At 39.8% G+C, this 17,766-nt stretch overlaps 1 protein-coding gene across 1 annotated transcript in view; it reads right to left on the reverse strand.

Annotated features, from left to right (window-relative positions):
- Positions 1-17,766, reverse strand: part of acad11 (acyl-CoA dehydrogenase family, member 11) — a 47,001-nt gene that overhangs the window by 6,301 nt on the left and 22,934 nt on the right. Inside the window, 14 exon segments of the mRNA XM_052031804.1 lie at positions 1,792-1,839; positions 1,841-1,886; positions 1,888-1,922; positions 1,924-1,965; positions 6,357-6,520; positions 7,581-7,671; positions 9,256-9,393; positions 9,513-9,653; positions 11,008-11,417; positions 14,057-14,230; positions 14,832-14,906; positions 14,909-14,976; positions 15,720-15,870; positions 16,496-16,678. Coding sequence (XP_051887764.1) covers positions 1,792-1,839; positions 1,841-1,886; positions 1,888-1,922; positions 1,924-1,965; positions 6,357-6,520; positions 7,581-7,671; positions 9,256-9,393; positions 9,513-9,653; positions 11,008-11,417; positions 14,057-14,230; positions 14,832-14,906; positions 14,909-14,976; positions 15,720-15,870; positions 16,496-16,678 — 1,766 coding nt within the window.

The following is a 17,766-nucleotide window of genomic DNA, read 5'->3' on the forward strand; positions in this document are numbered from 1 at the left end:
AGAAAGAGAGCTATATCTGCTACCTCACTTAACACAATGCATTTTAATTTTCAGCATTAAAATTCACTACTAAAACAACATAAACCCACTGGGTCATCAAATAAAAGTGTGTTTGTCCGTTCCAGTGAAAATAAGCTTTTATGCGTCTTAATTATTGCCAAACAACTTTTCTCGGCATTTTCTTTTAACAAATGTGGAGTTTCATTCTTAGGTTTTAATTACTGAGGAAGTTTTACTACAGGGAAAAGTAATTTAAGTAATTATTTTACTGTTTTTTTTTCCCTATCTCTCTAAATCCCATCTATATTGCCCTCTTCTCTGTACATGATTTGACAAGAAATTAAATATTCTAGTCGACAGTTCTAACTGTGTGGAGCTTGTTGGCAATTTTCAACCTGATTATTCAGCCTTTAACCAGTTTGCCTTGTTCACACAGATTCCAGATGCTTTTTTTAATAGCTGGCTGCCTGGAACTTCTAAGATAAAATTCCACAAAACATCTATGGGAAAATGCCAAATGTGACAAAATATACAGCCACATATATTTGGAGTGATGGTTTCTCAGGAAAGTTGAAGTATAGGGAATTTAATTTTTTGTTTCAAAATGAATGGAGCAGTAGACACTGAAAACTATGGAGCACAACTCCCACCATCCCTGCAAAACGAAAATTAAAAAAAAACTGCAGATGCTGAAAATCTGAAATAAAAAAAAACAGAAAACACTGGTAACTCAGCAGGTCATGTAGCTTTCTGCAGAAAGAGAAACAATAAGGTTCTCTAACCTGAAATGTTAACCTTGTTTCTCTTTCCACAGATGCTGCCTAACCTTCTGAGTATTTCCAGCATTTTCCTATTTTTATTCCATGACCAGTAATGTTTGACCCACTGTACTTTTTAAATGGATTGGGAACAGGTGAGGGCATCCCTTCGTGTATGTCAATTAGGGTCTACACCTTATGTATGACTGTGCAGAACATTCTCAATATGCAAGAAAGTATTGTGATATGACATTGGTGGGGTCAGGAGGAGCAGTGATCTTACTATCTTGGTTGCACCCAACAACAATACTAGCCCAGCATCACCGTCTCAGCCACAGGCATTTGCCTCTTCCTACTTTAAGGGCAATACACTGCTGAGATATTACTCTGCTGAGGTACTGACAGACTGCAATACCCCACCTCTTATCAGTGCTGGAAGCTTGCCCGAAGCTTATCCTAAGGCGATCAACTTGAGTGATTAGTGCCTTAGCTACAGGTTCCTTTTCTATGAATTGTCAGATTTCACTTCAATATTTCCAAACAGAACATGCTGAGTATCCTCATGACAGATTGCTTTGAAAAGCTCTTTCTCTGGCTTTCTCACTTCACAAAATATTGTAATTTTGTTGGAAACCTGGTCAATTTTGCACCCATTAAACTGGTTGTCTGATGTCATCGATTCCTCACTTTGTATTTTGCTAGCTTGTCAAAAGATGGCATGATCAGCCTTCCATTTCATGCCTTTAGTTAAAGAAAACAAAGTCACCACATGGGGGAAGCAGAAGAAAAAAATAAATATGTAAGCCACATCTCACTGCAGCATGACAAACAAATTTAACAAAATCTCACTTATAAAGCTTTTGATATTAAGACAGCATGAAACCTTTCATACCATGAAGCACTTTCAGAATACAACCAATAGCAACAAGCAACATGGGTTTGTGCATAAAACAGATGTACCTAAACAGGAATCCCTGATCTAGATGTGACTGAAGATATATTGATGGCCAACCTCTCTCCATCAGATACTCACCCGTTCCTTCATAAGGTCCAAAGCCCGATCGGCACAGCCAATGAGTCGCCATACAGTGGTGTATCCTTCCTGGCCCGAGTCTACCTTGGGCGATTCAAACCTCGACCAGGCCCCAACAGAATGTTCTCCTTTTGGCACTCGAACATTTTCAAATACAAGTTCACCTTGGACCACCTGGAGTAAAATAACAGATGTGCTTTCATAGTCAATCATAATGGAGCCATCCCTCTCTTGAGCTCATCATTGCATCTGTACCTTCAGTTCTCTTCTCACTCCCTGCCAAATACCCACGTTCAAAACTGGATGAATTCTGACTCTTGCCTTAACAGCTGGATAAGTTCCCTGGTCCTTCTTTCAAGTCAAGTTGTCAAGTTGTCAAGTTTATTGTCATATGCACAAGTATGGTGAAGTACAGGTAAAATGAAAAACTTTCCTTGCACTAGCTCAAAGGCACGTATAGGTTCAGATAACAAACAGAATATAAAAATTATACAACAAATTATACAAGACAGTGAAGAGAAAAAAAGACTGTACAAAACAAGATATTAGTGAAAAAAAAGCACAATTCAGAGAACAAGTCCATGGTAATGCAAGAGGTGGTCCATAGGGTTCCACTGCTGAGGTAGGGTTAGGGTTGTGCAGGCCCGTTCAATAACCTGATGGTTGAAGGAAAGTAGCTGTTCCCGAACATGGTGGGTGTGGGACTTCAGGCTTCTGTACCTCCTGCCTGACAGTAGCAGTGAGAAGAGGGCATGACTTGGATGGTGGGGACCCTTGATGATAGATCGTCGCCTTCTTGAGATGCAGTCAATGGTGGGGAGAGCTATGTCCATATTGTACTGGGCTGTGGTCCACTACTCTGCAGCCTAGTGTGTTCCTGTGCTTTGGAATTGGCACACTAGGCCATGATGCAAACAATCAGGATATTCTCAACAGTGCCTCTGTAGAAGTTTGTTAGAGTATTTGGTGACATGCCAAATCTTCTTAAGCTTCTAAGCAAGTAGAAGTGCGGCATGTCTTCTTCGTGATTGCATCTATGTGCTGGGCCCAAATCAGGTCATCTGAGACTTTTCAGACTTCACAGAAATTTTCCTGATGTAGCTCTATTAACCCAAGTCATTGATGAGCTGTCTCATTGGTTCCCAGCTGAGCAATGCAGAAGGATACTTGGCCCATTGGTGCCCATTCTGGTCTTTGAAAGAACTTCCAATTAGTCTCATGACCCTACACTTTCCTCCATGGCCTTGCAATTTCTTTCTTTTTCAACAAGAAAGGAGCTGTTACTCTACTGGGAGTATTCCATAGGCCCCCCCAGGTAGCAGCAAGGATACTGAGGAGCAGATTGGGAGGCAGATTTGGAAAGGTGCAAGAATAACAGGGTTGTTATCATGGGAGACTTCAACTTCCCAAATATTGATTGGTACCTGCTTAGTACGAAAGGTTTAGATGGGGCAGAGTTTGTTAAGTGTGCCCAGGACGGATTCCTGTCACAGTATGTTGACAGGCCAACTAGAGGGAATGACATATTAGATCTAGTATTAGTTAATGAACCAGGTCAGGTGACAGATCTCTCAGTGAGAGAGGCATTTGGGGGACAGTGACCACCGCTCCCTAACCTTTAGCATTGTCATGGACAAGGATAGGAAGCAAAGAGGACAGGAAGATATTTAATTGGGAAGGGCAAATCATGAGGCTATAAGGCTAGAACTTGCGAGCGTTAAATTAGGATGACATTTTTGAAGGGAAATGTACTATGGAGATGTGGTTGTTGTTCAGGGATCTCTTGCAGGATGTTTAGGGATAAATTTGTCCCGGTGAGGCATGGGAAGGAATAGCAGGATGAAGGAACCATGGGTGACAAGAGAGGTGGAACAACTAGTTAGGAGGAAGAAGGCAGCATACGTAAGGTTTAGGAAGCAAGGATATCAGATAGGTCTCTTGAGGAATATAGGGTAGCAAGGAAGGAACTTAAGAAGGGGCTGAGAAGAGGAAGAAGGGGGACATGAAAAGGCCTTGGTGAGTAGGGTTAAGGAAAATCCCAAGGCTGTTTTCGGTTATGTGAAGAGCAGAATGACGAAAGTAAAGATAAGTCCGATTAGAGACAAAGGTGGGATGATGTGCCTGAAACCTAGTGAAAGTGGGGTGAGGTCCTCAGTGAATACTTCTCTTCAGTATTCAACAAGGAGAGGGGCCTTGATGACGCTGAGGACAGTGTTGGTAAGGTTAATGTTCTGGAGCATGTAGATATCAAGAGGGAGGATGTGTTGGAGCTTCGTTAGAAAATATTAGGACAGATAAATCCCCGGAGCCTGATGGAATATCCCCAGGCTGCTCCGCGAGGGCGAGGGAGGAGTTTGCTGAACCGTTGGCTAGGATCTTTGAGTCCTTGTTGTCCACGGGAATGGTACTGGAGGATTGGAGGGTGGCAAATGTTGTCCCCTTATTCAAAAAAGGAAGTAGGGATAGTCCAGGGAATTATAGACCAGTGAGCCTCATGTCTGTGGTGGGCAAGCTGCTGGAAAGGATCTTAGAGATAGGATCTATGTGGCATTTAGAGAATCATGGTCTGATCAGAGACAGCCAGCATGGCTTTGTGAAGGGCAGATCATGTCTTGCAAGCCTGATAGGGTTCTTTGAGGAGGTGACCAGGAAGATTGATGAGGGGTAGTGCAATAGATGTGGTCTACGTGGGTTTTAGTAAGGCATTTGACAAGGTTCCACATGGTAGCTTCTTCAAAAGGTCAGAGAGCAGGGGATCCAGGAAGGCTTGGCCATGTGGATTCAGGAATTGGCTTGCCTGTAGAAAGCAGAGGGTTGTGGTGGAGGGAGTGCATTCAGATTGGAGGGCTGTGACTAGCGGTTGTCCCACAAGGATTGGTTCAGGAACCTCTACTTTTCATGATTTTTATTAATGGACTTGGATGAGGGGGTAGAAGGGTGGGTTGGCAAGTTTGCAGATGACACAAAGTTTGGTGATGGTGTAGAAAGTGTGGATGACTGTCGAAGATTGCAGAAAGGACATTGACAGGATGCAGAGCTGGGCTGAGAAGTGGCAGATGGAGATCAATCCGGAGAAGTGTGAGGTGGTACACTTTGGAAGGACAAAACTCCAAGGCAGAGTACAAAGTTAATGGCAGGATTCTGGGTAGTGTGGAGGAGCAGAGGGATCTGAGGGTTCATATCCACAGATCCCTGAAAGTTGCCTCACAGGTGGATAGGGTAGTTAATAAAGCTTATGGGATGTTAGCATTCATAAGTTGTGGGATCGAGGTAATGATGTAGCTCTATAAAACTCTGGTTAGACCACACTAGAGTACTGTGTCCAGTTCTGGTCGCCTCATTATAGGAAGGATGTGGAAGCATTGGAAAGGGTGCAGAGGAGACCAGGATGCTGCCTGGTTTAGAGAGTATGCATTATGAGGAGAGACTAAGGGAGCTAGGGCTTTACTCTTTGGAGAGAAGGAGGATGAGAGGAGACATGATAGAGGTGTACAAAATATTAAGAGGAATAGATAGAGTGGACAGCCAGCGCCTCTTTCCCAGGGCACCAATGCTCAATACAAGAGGGCATGGTTTAAAGTAATGAGTGGGAAGTTTAAGGGAGATATCAGAGGAAGGTATTTTACCCAGAGAGTGGTTGGGGCATGGAATGCGCTGCCTGGTGCGGTGGTGGAGGCAGGTACATTGGTCAAATTCAAGAGATTACTAGATAAGCATATGGAGGAATTCAAAATAGAGGGATATGTAAGAGGAAGGGGTTAGATAGTCTTAGGTGAAGTTTAAAGTTCGGCACGACATTGTGAGCCAAAGGGCCTGTATTGTGCTGTACTGTTCTATGACATCTGTGTTAGAAATTTTAAAAGTCACTTAAGGATCTACTTTCCTTTGAAATAGAACATCCCAGATCAGAATAATTCACTGTGTATAAAGAGTTTTCCCCATTGTTTCCCCCGATAATTTTAAATCTGTCTCCTGTGATTGAAAATCTTACTCCCCCATCTGCTTGGTCATAACCTGTTTTGTTGCCCAGGATTCCAATAGCACAACAGTGGCAAATCACCCATGGGTCCTTCATTCCCTTTTTCTGGCTGCAGAGGGAGCAATCTTGAAGGCATTTAAATTTTGTGAATGTAATGGTCATCAAGATAATAGACATTAGTCTCCTCCGCTATGTTCCAACTTTGGAAAAGCATCTCCTTTGAATCACTGCGCACTTCCCCCACTTTCACACTAGCCATGGTTTTCTTGAAAGAATTTGCATGTGACATCAGGAAAGGTTTAAAGCTTTGGAGATGGCCATAGGGAAATAAATTGAAACTATCTGATCCTTTCCCATACTAATAGCAAGAAACAACAGAACCCAAACAACCAACAAACAGGAGAATTTTGAACACAGCTTCATTTGACATCCACCACCTCAGAATCAACTGCATCACTCTAAATGTCCTCCAAAGTTAACCATTTACTGGGTTACCTCCAAGCACACACCTTGCTTATCAACATATGACCCTGAATTGTACAATGTATTTTCATCTCACTCAGGTGAACCTCTAATAACAGATTGCCTCACCTGGAGGGAGGTCCATCCCAAAAATTGATAAGGGTCGGATAACTTTAATGCCTGGAGTATTCATTGACACCAGAATTATGGACTGCTGTTTGTGTTTACTAGCTTGTGGATCAGTTTTCCCCATAAATACACAGAGCTTACAGTGAGGATCCAATGCACCTGTCGAGATACACAACGGAAAAATGGGTTTCATGCCAAGGCTAGTGAATCCTAGATGGTTATAACCATCAGAGATAGATCATGTAACATAATGATCACAGTGCTCACACTAATTCGGTTTTAATACCCCTATAATTTTATTGCTAGTTCTCATTACCATTTAGAAAAATACCATGAACTATAAGGAAAGGTCAGTAAAACTTAAGCTTGAAGTCTATGGCTGAGGAATATAAATGAATGCTACAAATTTCATGCAAGGCAAAGTCAAGGTATCCGAGGAGTTTACTTTCTCAGCCAAAGGGATATAATGTATGTTTTTAAAAGTAAAAAGTAAATTTAAAGCAAATATTTAGAATCAATACATATAAGGAGTAATGATTGATTATACTAAATGCCATGGAGGTTGGTAGAGATAAATAGAAATTCAAACTACACCTGTATAATAAAATGGGAGATATAGTGGCACAATACATTAATAAAAGGTGTTTGATTTATCACTTATCAGTTTTCTTAGAATGGATACATTTAGGAATTGGGACGTGCAGGACGTTATAAACTTAGTACAATTACCTATACTATCTCAGTTTTCACTTTTTATGAATTAGTTGGTTGGAACACAAGTTCAGTTTGGGCCATTAACAAAAATATATACAGAAAGACTACAGAGAAGAACAGCAACTATGTTACCAAATCTGAAACTGATAAGTTTTGATGAAAGTTGAGAAGTTATAGCTTAGGAAAGTTAGTGAGCAAAACTGACTTCAAAATGGATACGAAGCAGTATAAATATGGGTTTTCATCAAAGTAAGTAAAAAAAAAGGAAATTAGTGAGAACAGTATAAATCAGGAGAAACATTTTCCCCGAGAATGAAAATATATACAAATACTGGGAATAAGAAAACACAACTGAATACCATAATCATTCGCAGAGGAATGAATCTTGATGTGTGAACTAGCAATTCCTCATTTAAAACCTTTGTTATATTTTCAAATCCAAACAGAATAAACGAAGCTCCCACTCTTGTTGTTCTCATTCTATCACATTGTGCGTTTTCCTTACCCGATGTCCACCACTTGTGCCCATTGAGAATATAAAAGTCGCCCTCCTCAACAATTGAGGCTTCAATGTTTGTGGCATCGGAAGAGGCAACCTGTATGATTCAAGAAAAGGCAAAGCAAATTAATCTTAAACCTCTGAAAATTTCAGGCAAGATCGGAATTCAGATGATGTGCAATTAACTGAGTCTTTAATACCAAAAAATCATAACACCAGTGTATTTTAATAAATAAAATTTGTGGATATTGTGGATTCTTATGGGAAAATGGTTTCAAAAACACTAGTTTTTTGAGTACTTCACCAAAGTGGTCATTTTTCAGCACAGCGTTAAGAGATGTTCTGACACTGTTGTATGGCTGAAATTCTGGGCAACAAAAGGGGTTATGACCAAGCAGATGGTGAGAAAGATTTTTAACCAGAAGCAGATTTAAGATAATCAGGGGAAAAACAACATGGAGAATTCTGCATGAAGTCAGCATGTTTTTTCTGTGACTACATTTGTTTCCCTTGGGTGCTCTTGTTTCATCCTGCATCTGAAAAACTTGCTGGTAGCTACTGTAAACTGCCCCTGGTGTAAGTAGATAGCAGGAGAATCAGGGGAATTTGAGGCATGTTACAGGAAAATGTGGAGGAAAGGGACTGATGAGAATGCTCTAAGACTCAGCATTGACCCATTGGCTGAACGGCCTCCTGTCATATGAAAATATGAGAAATAATGCAAATAATAATGGCTTGCGTGCAAAATTACATTTAGTTCTTTCATAATGTAAACATGGCTATTACACGGTGCCTCAGACGTTGAAACCATTGTGTCTGGGATTGGTATTAGCCCAGTCTATATCTTGAACTTAAACTCACATTGGGCAGATTTGTTCATCATCTAATTGCATCATCCCATTGAAGGCTCACGTGATTGATTCTTTAGGCATTCTGATACCTTAGTACCTATCAACTATTGATAGGTAAACAAGCATTGAAGCCTACGTTATCAAGAACCAACTAAGATGGAGCAGTCATGTTGTTCGGATGAAAGACGAACATCTGCCGAAACAAATCTTCTACTCCCAGCTTAAAGTAGGCAAACGTAAAAGAGGCGGACAACAGAAGAGATTCAAAGACGTCTTAAAAGCCAACATGAAGAAATGTAACGTCGACATCAACAATTGGGAAACCAACGCCAAGGATAGGAAACTCTGGCAAACCATCAACCGAGAAGGAACAGCAACCTTCGAAGCCGACAGATGTGCAGAATTAGAGGAAAAGAGAAGAAAATGGAAAGAGAGGCAGCGACAACCAAAGCCCGATCTGCCATCTGGAACTAGCTGTCCTGAATGCGGAAGAACTTTCAGAGCCAAGAATGGACTCATAAGCCATTTGAGAGCCCATAAATAGATCAACAGAACGAAGACCATCATCCTCGACCTCGAGGGATAGCCATGACGACCTATCAACTGATCGTAATACATTTGTATCTTACAGTTTGTATCTTACATTTGTATCTCTTGTTACAGAAAACATTCAATATGCAAAGAGGAGGTATCAGGTCACTTGGCACAGTCAGATAACGGTAATGACTGTTAATGTTTTCTGCATAGAAAAACAAATTTTGATGAATTCTGGGCTTGTTCAACAATGTTTGAATTGAGCAGAGAAACAAAGATCATTATATCTTTTATACCTGTGGCTCAGTCATAGCAAAACAAGACCTGATTTTCCCCTCCAACAATGGCAGCAGCCACTGCTGTTTCTGTGCTTCAGTTCCATACTTCACCAGTATCTCCATATTTGCTGTATCCGGTGCAGAACAATTAAAAATCTGTAAAATAAAATTTGTAATAAAAAATAAGCAAACTTGTGTAAATACATTTCAGCAGACTTCATCAGGGAAATGAATGCATTGTTTACAACGAACACACAGAAATAAAATAGTAATACCTGAGGTGCAAACAGGGACCTCCCCATAACCTCACAGAAGAATGCATACTCCAGATTTGTCAGTCCAGCCCCATACTTAGCCTCAGGATCAGTCTCCAGGGGTAAAAACAAGTTCCAGAGACCACTTGCTTTGGCTTCATTCTGAAAATGCAAAAAAAAGTCCTTTCACAATTGGCTATTAAGCAGTGTCTGAAAATATTATTTTCATGTTATTCTTGTCCAAACACCATTATCTACCACTTCACAAAATCAAAACCATGAAATCCCCTGAAGAACAACTTGCATTTGCCATCACGCTGGAAGTCAGATGGCTTGCCAAAGCTGTCCTGGGAATGCTTAATACAAGCAGTTTCTAGTCAGCTTTAAATCCCAAGTTGGATTTTAAGATAAAAGTGCCCCATCTGATGAAGCTTTGCTAAACGATAGCATAATTTCCTTCTCTTCATAATGAATAAAATTCAAATCCAGACCTGATACCTCCAAATCCTTCCTCAATATAGCCATACATAAGCATCAAATCTACAGCATGTCCAATTGTATTTTCAAATGTTTAACCATCTCCCCCACACCTAATTACTTCCACCAACTTCTCATCTCCTATGCACTGGTTCAAAAACCTCTTAACAAATTCAATCCATTCTATCTTTTCTAGCTGTTAGGTAACAATCCACACTTTCTGACTCTAGTTTACTCTGCAATGTTGCTCTACCCCACAACACCTCCTATCACCAACGTCAGAGCTTTCAACCATCATGACTCTGCATTTGAACTCTCCTACAAGCCCGTCTGATTTTCAACATCTCAAAAGTCTCCTCAAATCTATTTCAACCAATCCCTCTGCTACCTTTTCTAATTTTTCTACCTCAATATACATGCTCTCTTCTATCTAGATATGCACACTATTTTAAAATGCTACTATATAACCCTAACATGGAGTTATATTTCAATCTCTTTTCGTCGCCAATTTTTGGGGAATTCTACACACCAATGAGCCAACAATCCACAATTAGTGAACCGCTCCATCAAATCATATTCCACACTTCAACTGAATGGTGTTTAGGCAGCAGGCAGAGTCCAGATCAGCCCTGGTTCCAGTCTACAGAATGCTCCGTGAGGCTGCCTGGTGAGAGACTGAGCAGCTGAGAACAGAGCAGGTCCCACTTGAATGTGGGAATGGAAAGGGAATTTAAAATAACTATCAATTTTCCCTTAAGAATTAATTTTTCTGAATGGCTTCAGAGAGGGAACAGATGTTCCCTTCTGCCAAAAATTCAGAATATCATTTTTAATCTCTTCTTCTTCTACTCATACTTTACCAAAAGGGCAGCTGAATAATTGCTCACAAGACTCTCCTTGATGTTCCTCAGCTCTCCAGGACCAAATATTTTAGAATGTGGACTGATTGGCCTGGCAATGACATGCCAGAACATAGTCTCTGTATAAAACAATTAAATGCAGCTACAGCTGGCAAACTCTTCACCACAGTTAAACACACCTTCAATTCCTCTATTCTTGGATCTGGGGTCCATTGATTATCACCTCTCTGATGTTCCATAAACTCCTGCTCCCGGGGATAGACATGTTTATCCATGAATTCAGTCAGCCTGTGGTACAACTCTTGCACTCGGACAGGTAGTCCCTCTGGTGAGATGATCAAATGTGCTTTTGCAGCTGACACCAAATGTCTGCTGGGGTTAACATCAAGCAAGGAGGGTGACAAGAAATGTGCTGGCGATGCCCTCTGCCGGTTCCACGTAGAGTACTTTCTTACTGCAGGACCTGGATTTCCAACAGGAATTGAATTGAAGATTCGGAATCCCTCCCTTACAGCAAACACCCATGCCAGGTCAGCCATTTTCTTAGCAAGTTCCCCAGTGGTTTCAGCTTTATCTGAAGTTGCCTGTCCTAAACAGAACATTCAGAAAAATGAGGCCACTCAAATATGTATATGCAGCAACCTGTGCAATGGATAATCAATGTTCCAGTTTGAAGGCCACAGACTGGGGCATGGATGTCCTTTTGGGACAAGATACACATAACAATAGCAAATATAAGGCCTGGGCAGGTACTAATGTATCGCCATAATAGTAGCTATTAACATTTAATAAGTACTGTATTCCATTACATTGACAGAGTAAGCTGAATAAATATAAGAATGGAAGATCATTTTATTTCTTCATTAAAGACTTACAAATCAGCATTGGTGTCTTTAGAGCTTCATTGACCCGAATTTGATTCTGACCTAGGATGCAGTCTGTGTGGGGTTTGCACATTGTCCCTGTGATCACAAGTTTCTCCTGGGTGCTCCACTTTCCTCCCACGTACCAAAGATGTGTTGATTGGTAGTTTAAATGGCTATTGTAAATTATCCCAAGTGTTGGTAGGTGGCAGGCAGGAGAATCAGGGTGAGTCGGTGGGCTTGTCTGAGAGAAATGGTTACAGAGAAATAAATGGAGAAACAGGAATGATGGGGGTGCTCTGACAGCAGGAACAAGGTGGGCAAAATGGCCTCCTTCTATGTGGTAAGAAAATATGAGAAACCAACTGTTATTTTGGCTTAATGCCAGTAACCTAAATTGGAGGTTCCAGGTTTAAGCTCCACTGCAGAACTTGGACACAGAACCTAGAATGTTATCTCAGTGCAGTGTGGAAAGGATTGTTGCACTTCTGTGGCCATTTTTTCACTGAGATATTAAACTAAGATTCTACTTGTTGGACCTAGCTTTGTGGAAATTTGATGTGTTTTCCAACAAAATAGTGAAAACACTTCAAACGTAATGTATTAGTTGTGAGCACGTCAGGATAAAAGATATGAAAGTAGTTTTACAAATGAAATATTTAAAATTTCCTTTATATGTGAACCAAGTCAGAAAATGATGACTGATTTTGTCCTCATCTGACATCTATTCATGTATTTTCTATTCTTCTATTCATATTCTGAAAACTTAGAACCATTTGCTTGCATTGGTTAGAGGAATGTTTAAGGAGAATTAGAGATGTACAACATGGGTTGTGGTAAATGTCATTTGTACCAATCTGATTCAACTTTTAAGGAGGTTACCGGGTTTATGGATGATCCAGCTTTTTAGACATTGTCTAAAATATTTTGAAAACGCAAATACACAATGTGCTTTGTAATGGGTTGCTATTGAAAGTTGTAGGATTGGGTCTGATGGGGAACACGCTGACTTTTCATGCCTGAATAACTGTCATTAATAGTAGCACCTATAATTCTAGAGACCAGTTAATTGTTACAGGACACCCCAATGTAATGTCATGGCCATTTATGCTTCATAATTTATGTCAATGATCTAGATTATGGCAATGGGGATACATCATTATCTAACAATTGCCACAAAGATTTTTTCTGATGTTTAAACCTGCTCAGAAAAAAAAACTGCAATCTGATCTCGAAGTGGTGGGGGAATGAGAAGACATTTAACTCTCATTGGTGCAGAATATGTTTATACCATAATGGGGTCAGGAAAAAAGTCTACTAAAGGTAGCTATTATAATGTAGTTATTAAGAGGGTATAGTGAAAGGAAACAAAACCATGGGGTATTAAAGAGAACCCTAGCATATTTGCAGAACACCTTGATTAGAAATATAGAAAGTATAGAAAAGAGTCTAATTATCTATAGTAAGATTTGTAGGTCCTGGGAAATATTGACAGGAGTTACTTCTAGATTAATACAAGCTCAGGACAGTGGATCACTTTCCTATAGGAAAAAACAGGTGGGGTAGACTTTATTGAATTATTTAAAATAATGTACGGACAAGACAACTGTACTTGGATAGATTATGTCTGAATAATGTCAGATGCACACAAGTTAAATAAAAAGTTAGATACGAAGACATTTTTTTCAACTTTGTCGTCATACACACCAAGAATAGGCTCCTGGTTCAAGCAGTTATTGGAGATTTACAACAAGTCTTCAAAGGGAGAAAGGTAGCATGCTGGAAGAGATTAATATCTTGCCTTTGAAAAGGTACGTAGAAACTGAGTGATATGCCTCACAATCAATTATATTTCCTGGTTTTCATTTCTGATCCTATTGGATCGTTGAAGAGAAATGTTCCCAAACACCTCTTACTTCCTGAGTTGCCTAGCATCCTTTTTGCTTCTCCCAGGGGATGAATTAATTTTTAGTGGAGGTAAATATTTATCACTGAAATGTTTAACTGTAACATGACCGAATGGGTCAGTAATTGTATGGAATTTCTAGCAGGTGTCATTAAAAAGTGATCAGGAGTGAAAATCCTTTCTCTCTTTCTCCTGCGAGCCACCAAAGCCAAATGTAATATCCTAGCCGACAGCAACAAACCTGGAACTGTTGTTACCTAAAGGGCTCAATACAGATCTGTAAAACTTAGTCTTATGAGATGCACTGCAATAACGTTTGAGCCCCTAGTGATGCCTCAGTCACTCAGCAGTCTACATTACTTCTCCAAAGTCCCATAGCCCAGTCCTTCTGAGTTGAGTCACTATGTCACCTGTGGGACACAAATAGAAAGCACTCCATGTCATGGTCCAGACTCTCACCTTGAAGTGACCGCTTATAAATACCCTGGATTATGGCTGCGACTCGGAAGAAGGAGAAAGCCATATAGAAATTCCAGTTCTCAATGGGATTCATCCCCATCTTGTCACAATAAAGGGTAAGGTATTCCAAATCAGACAGGATCCCTAATTCCTTCAAATCACACTTACTCATTCCTATGGCAGAATGGAAAGAGACTAAATTACCACAGTTGAACCACCACAGTAAATCAACTTCCTCAATCACTAACCTGAAGATAATTGCATCGAACACCCAGTGGACTAAATTAAAAATCAAAAACTTAGAGCAAAAACAACATACATCCAAACCACATTATGCCAGCTTGATTCAGCGTTATTACTACTGGCTCAGAGCAAAGAAATCATGATCCAAGTTTCACTTCAGAAACTTAAGTGTATCACCTACATACACTTAAATGCAATCCAAAGAATATATTGTGCCTTTGGAAATTACTGAGGTGTTAAACCAAGGCCACTGCTGAGCCATTATCTGCTTAGATGAAGTCAGAAGTTTCAATGAAGGGCAAATGAATTTATGCAGTGATTTGGCCAGCATTTAACCTTGATGTTGCCAAAAACAGGTTAACTGGATATCTACTTCATTGGCATTTGTGGGTGCATGCTGTATGCAAAGTGGCAGCAAATTTTCCCATTAAAGACATAGTTCACTGTGGGAAAGGTATAATATGAATGCAAATCCTTCCTTTCAAATAGACATTAAGGCCCCAGTAAGAAAATATTGCTTAACTCATATTACCTCTGCAAAGGGGGAAGTCCTCTGGGAGATGGTGTGCCATACAGTTGGATGCTAGATCACAGATGGGATCTCCCAAGTGGACAGCTCCCAGTCCAACACTGCCAGCACCTCAGGTTTATCAGGGTGGAAGATAAGATTGTCCAGCCTAAATCATAGGGGCAAGAATGGAAAGAAGTGGGATGGATGTAGGGAAGAGGTGTTTGGTAAATATGGAGAGGTAACAGGAGGGGTGGGGAGGGGCAGGAAAGTGAATGTAAGTGACCACAGAGACAACAGGAAGAGAGAATTTGAGAAACAAAGAAAAAATGCGTGAAGAAAAGAGAAAACAAACATTTAAACTAGAGTTTAAGTTTTAAAGTTACAGAGAGTTACACTCACTACACAACAAATTCTTAAGTATTTCTTAAATATATTGATGCCACGGTGACAAGTTAGAATGGGAAGTTGTGTCCCACTGTTTAAGTCAAGTCTTCAAAGGCCCTTGGAATTTATACCTTAGTCTTAAATATCACATTCATGTGTTAACTCTGAAGCTGGTGGATGACTTCTTCTCTGATTAAACTATTATAGAGTCATAGATTTATACAGCACGGAAACAGGCCCTTTGGTCCAACTAATCCATGCTAACTAAGTTGTCTACCTGAGCTCTTCCCATTTACCTGTATTTGACCCATATCCCTCTAAACTCTTCCTATCCATGTACCTGACTAAATGCCTTTTAAATGTTCTAATTGTACCCACTTCTACAGCTTCCTCTGGCAGCTTGTTCTGTATATCTACCACACTCTGTGTGAAAAAGTTGCCCCTCAGGTCCCTTTTAAATCTCTCCCCTTGTAAATCGCCTACTATTACAACCTTATCATGAATGTGGACAGTTATAATACACACCTGAAGTCTCCATGCACAAGTGTGGTCTTTTCCTGCTTTGGAAGGCGTTGTGGAAGCCACTTTATGAGTTGTTCCATTGCTGGAATAACATGAGTTTCACTTGCTCGATACTGCTTTGTCCACTTGTCAACTTGGCGCTCAATGTAATTGCCTGAATATAAATACTATTAAAGCAATACCAGCACCACACAAGTTTCAAGGAGATATCAAACTTTGAAGAAATGAGAGATTAAATTGACATTAATATTGATTTCTGTGGCGGTTACCCTCCATTTTTTTCCAAAGCAATTTACTTTTTTTATCTACAGATCTTCCACAATAGCTCACTGTGATAAAGAGCCAAATAAATTTGAAAGTCCCAGGTTTCACTTCTGGTCCAAGCTGTACTAGCTAATCTTAAACATTTGAATTATTACGACTTATCTGACTTTGGCTTGAAAAAGACAAATATCAGCCAGTTTGATGTTCAACCTAATGTACATTTAACAAAACAAAACATATTAGAAGGACTATAATACTGACATGATACATTGATATTCCGACAAACTGCAGTCATGGAAGAATAGCATGCAGGCTCGTACATGCAATTCTTCAGCTTGAGAAATCTAGCTCTCAACTTGCATGATAGACATATTGAATAATTAAACATTCATCCAAAAAAAATCTTGGCAATGAGAAAAGAAATAAAATATAATCTAGCTCAAAACTCAATTCTGTACACAACCAGAAGGAACAAATATACACAAAGCAATAACTGATCAGAAGGAGTCTCACACCATGTTTTCCATAATCCTCCAATCCAGCAGCCTGGATATCAACCTTGTGAATCTGGCATAGAACATGATTCATGGCTTTGTAAATGTCTCTTCGCTGGTTGATGGTTAATCCTGGCAAGGTTGGGTCCATAAATATTCTTCCTGGGCAGTATTCCATCAGATAAAAGGAAGTCCCCAAGAACACTGGAAAAATAGGAGAAAAAACACCTTTTTGCATGGAATGAATTATTTAATACTCAAGTGCAAGTATGTTTTAAGAGATAGCTAGGTGATAGGTCCCAGAATAATACAAGCTTCAAATAAATTATAATCAGAAGTAAACTGTGAGAATTTACAATCTAATTTCCAATAGAATCTAACTTGGCTTCAGCTTATGCTTAAAAACTCATGCAAAAAATTAGTCTCACAAAATATCTGCAAAACAAACACATCTCCAGAAAAGATTTTACTCTCCCTTTACACCTGCTCAAATTCCTTCATTGTTCTAAAGACCCTCAAGTTGTCTTTTATCCTCCATTCTCCAGTTTCTCTCATTCCTTCTGATTTCTTCCATTTTTTTTCTACCAATTCAATCCACATATTGAATTGAGTTGGTAGAAAGAGTCGCTCTTCAGTACAGAAAAACCAACATGCATTTTCTTTGATGGGTAGGGTTCAAGCTATTCCAGCCTTGGGTGTCCCAGAAATATAAGACATTCCTGAACAATAGCCATATTAGAGAAGACAGTGGATGAGAAGGCCATGTGCTCAGATCACACCATATTACCCAAGCAGTGGAGTGCCATTATAGCCTGTTTGTAAAAAACCATCATGAGAAAGAACAAAATGCTCTTTCAGCATTATATAATCTTGTAAATCACTTGTTCCAGTGGTCATGCAATTGTACACTGCACTGGATGCATTTGTACATATTCTTGGTATGAAGTATAATCCAAAAAGAAAGCAGCATAGATCTGCATTCAGCAACTCTACTTTGGCTCTCACCTCATACCAATTTGGTCACGACCCCACTGAAATGATGGACCTATCAAGAGAACAAGCAGCATCATATATTTAGATTTTTCCCTTTGAAGATTATTTTATTTTCAGTTTCTCCCTCCAAGTTGGGGAAAAAATTAACTTTTCACTCTGTCTAGTTAAGATAGCATACTATAAATCTCCCCTTATTGCGGCTTGTCAGCATCAAAGGGCTCAATTTTTCCATCTGCTACACCAGTTATGTTTTCAGCATGGTAGCGAATTATGACTGAATTTTGTATTAATTTTTTTAC

Source organism: Pristis pectinata, chromosome 17 (genome assembly GCF_009764475.1).
Source record: "Pristis pectinata isolate sPriPec2 chromosome 17, sPriPec2.1.pri, whole genome shotgun sequence".
NCBI classification, from domain to species: Eukaryota; Metazoa; Chordata; class Chondrichthyes; order Rhinopristiformes; family Pristidae; genus Pristis; species Pristis pectinata.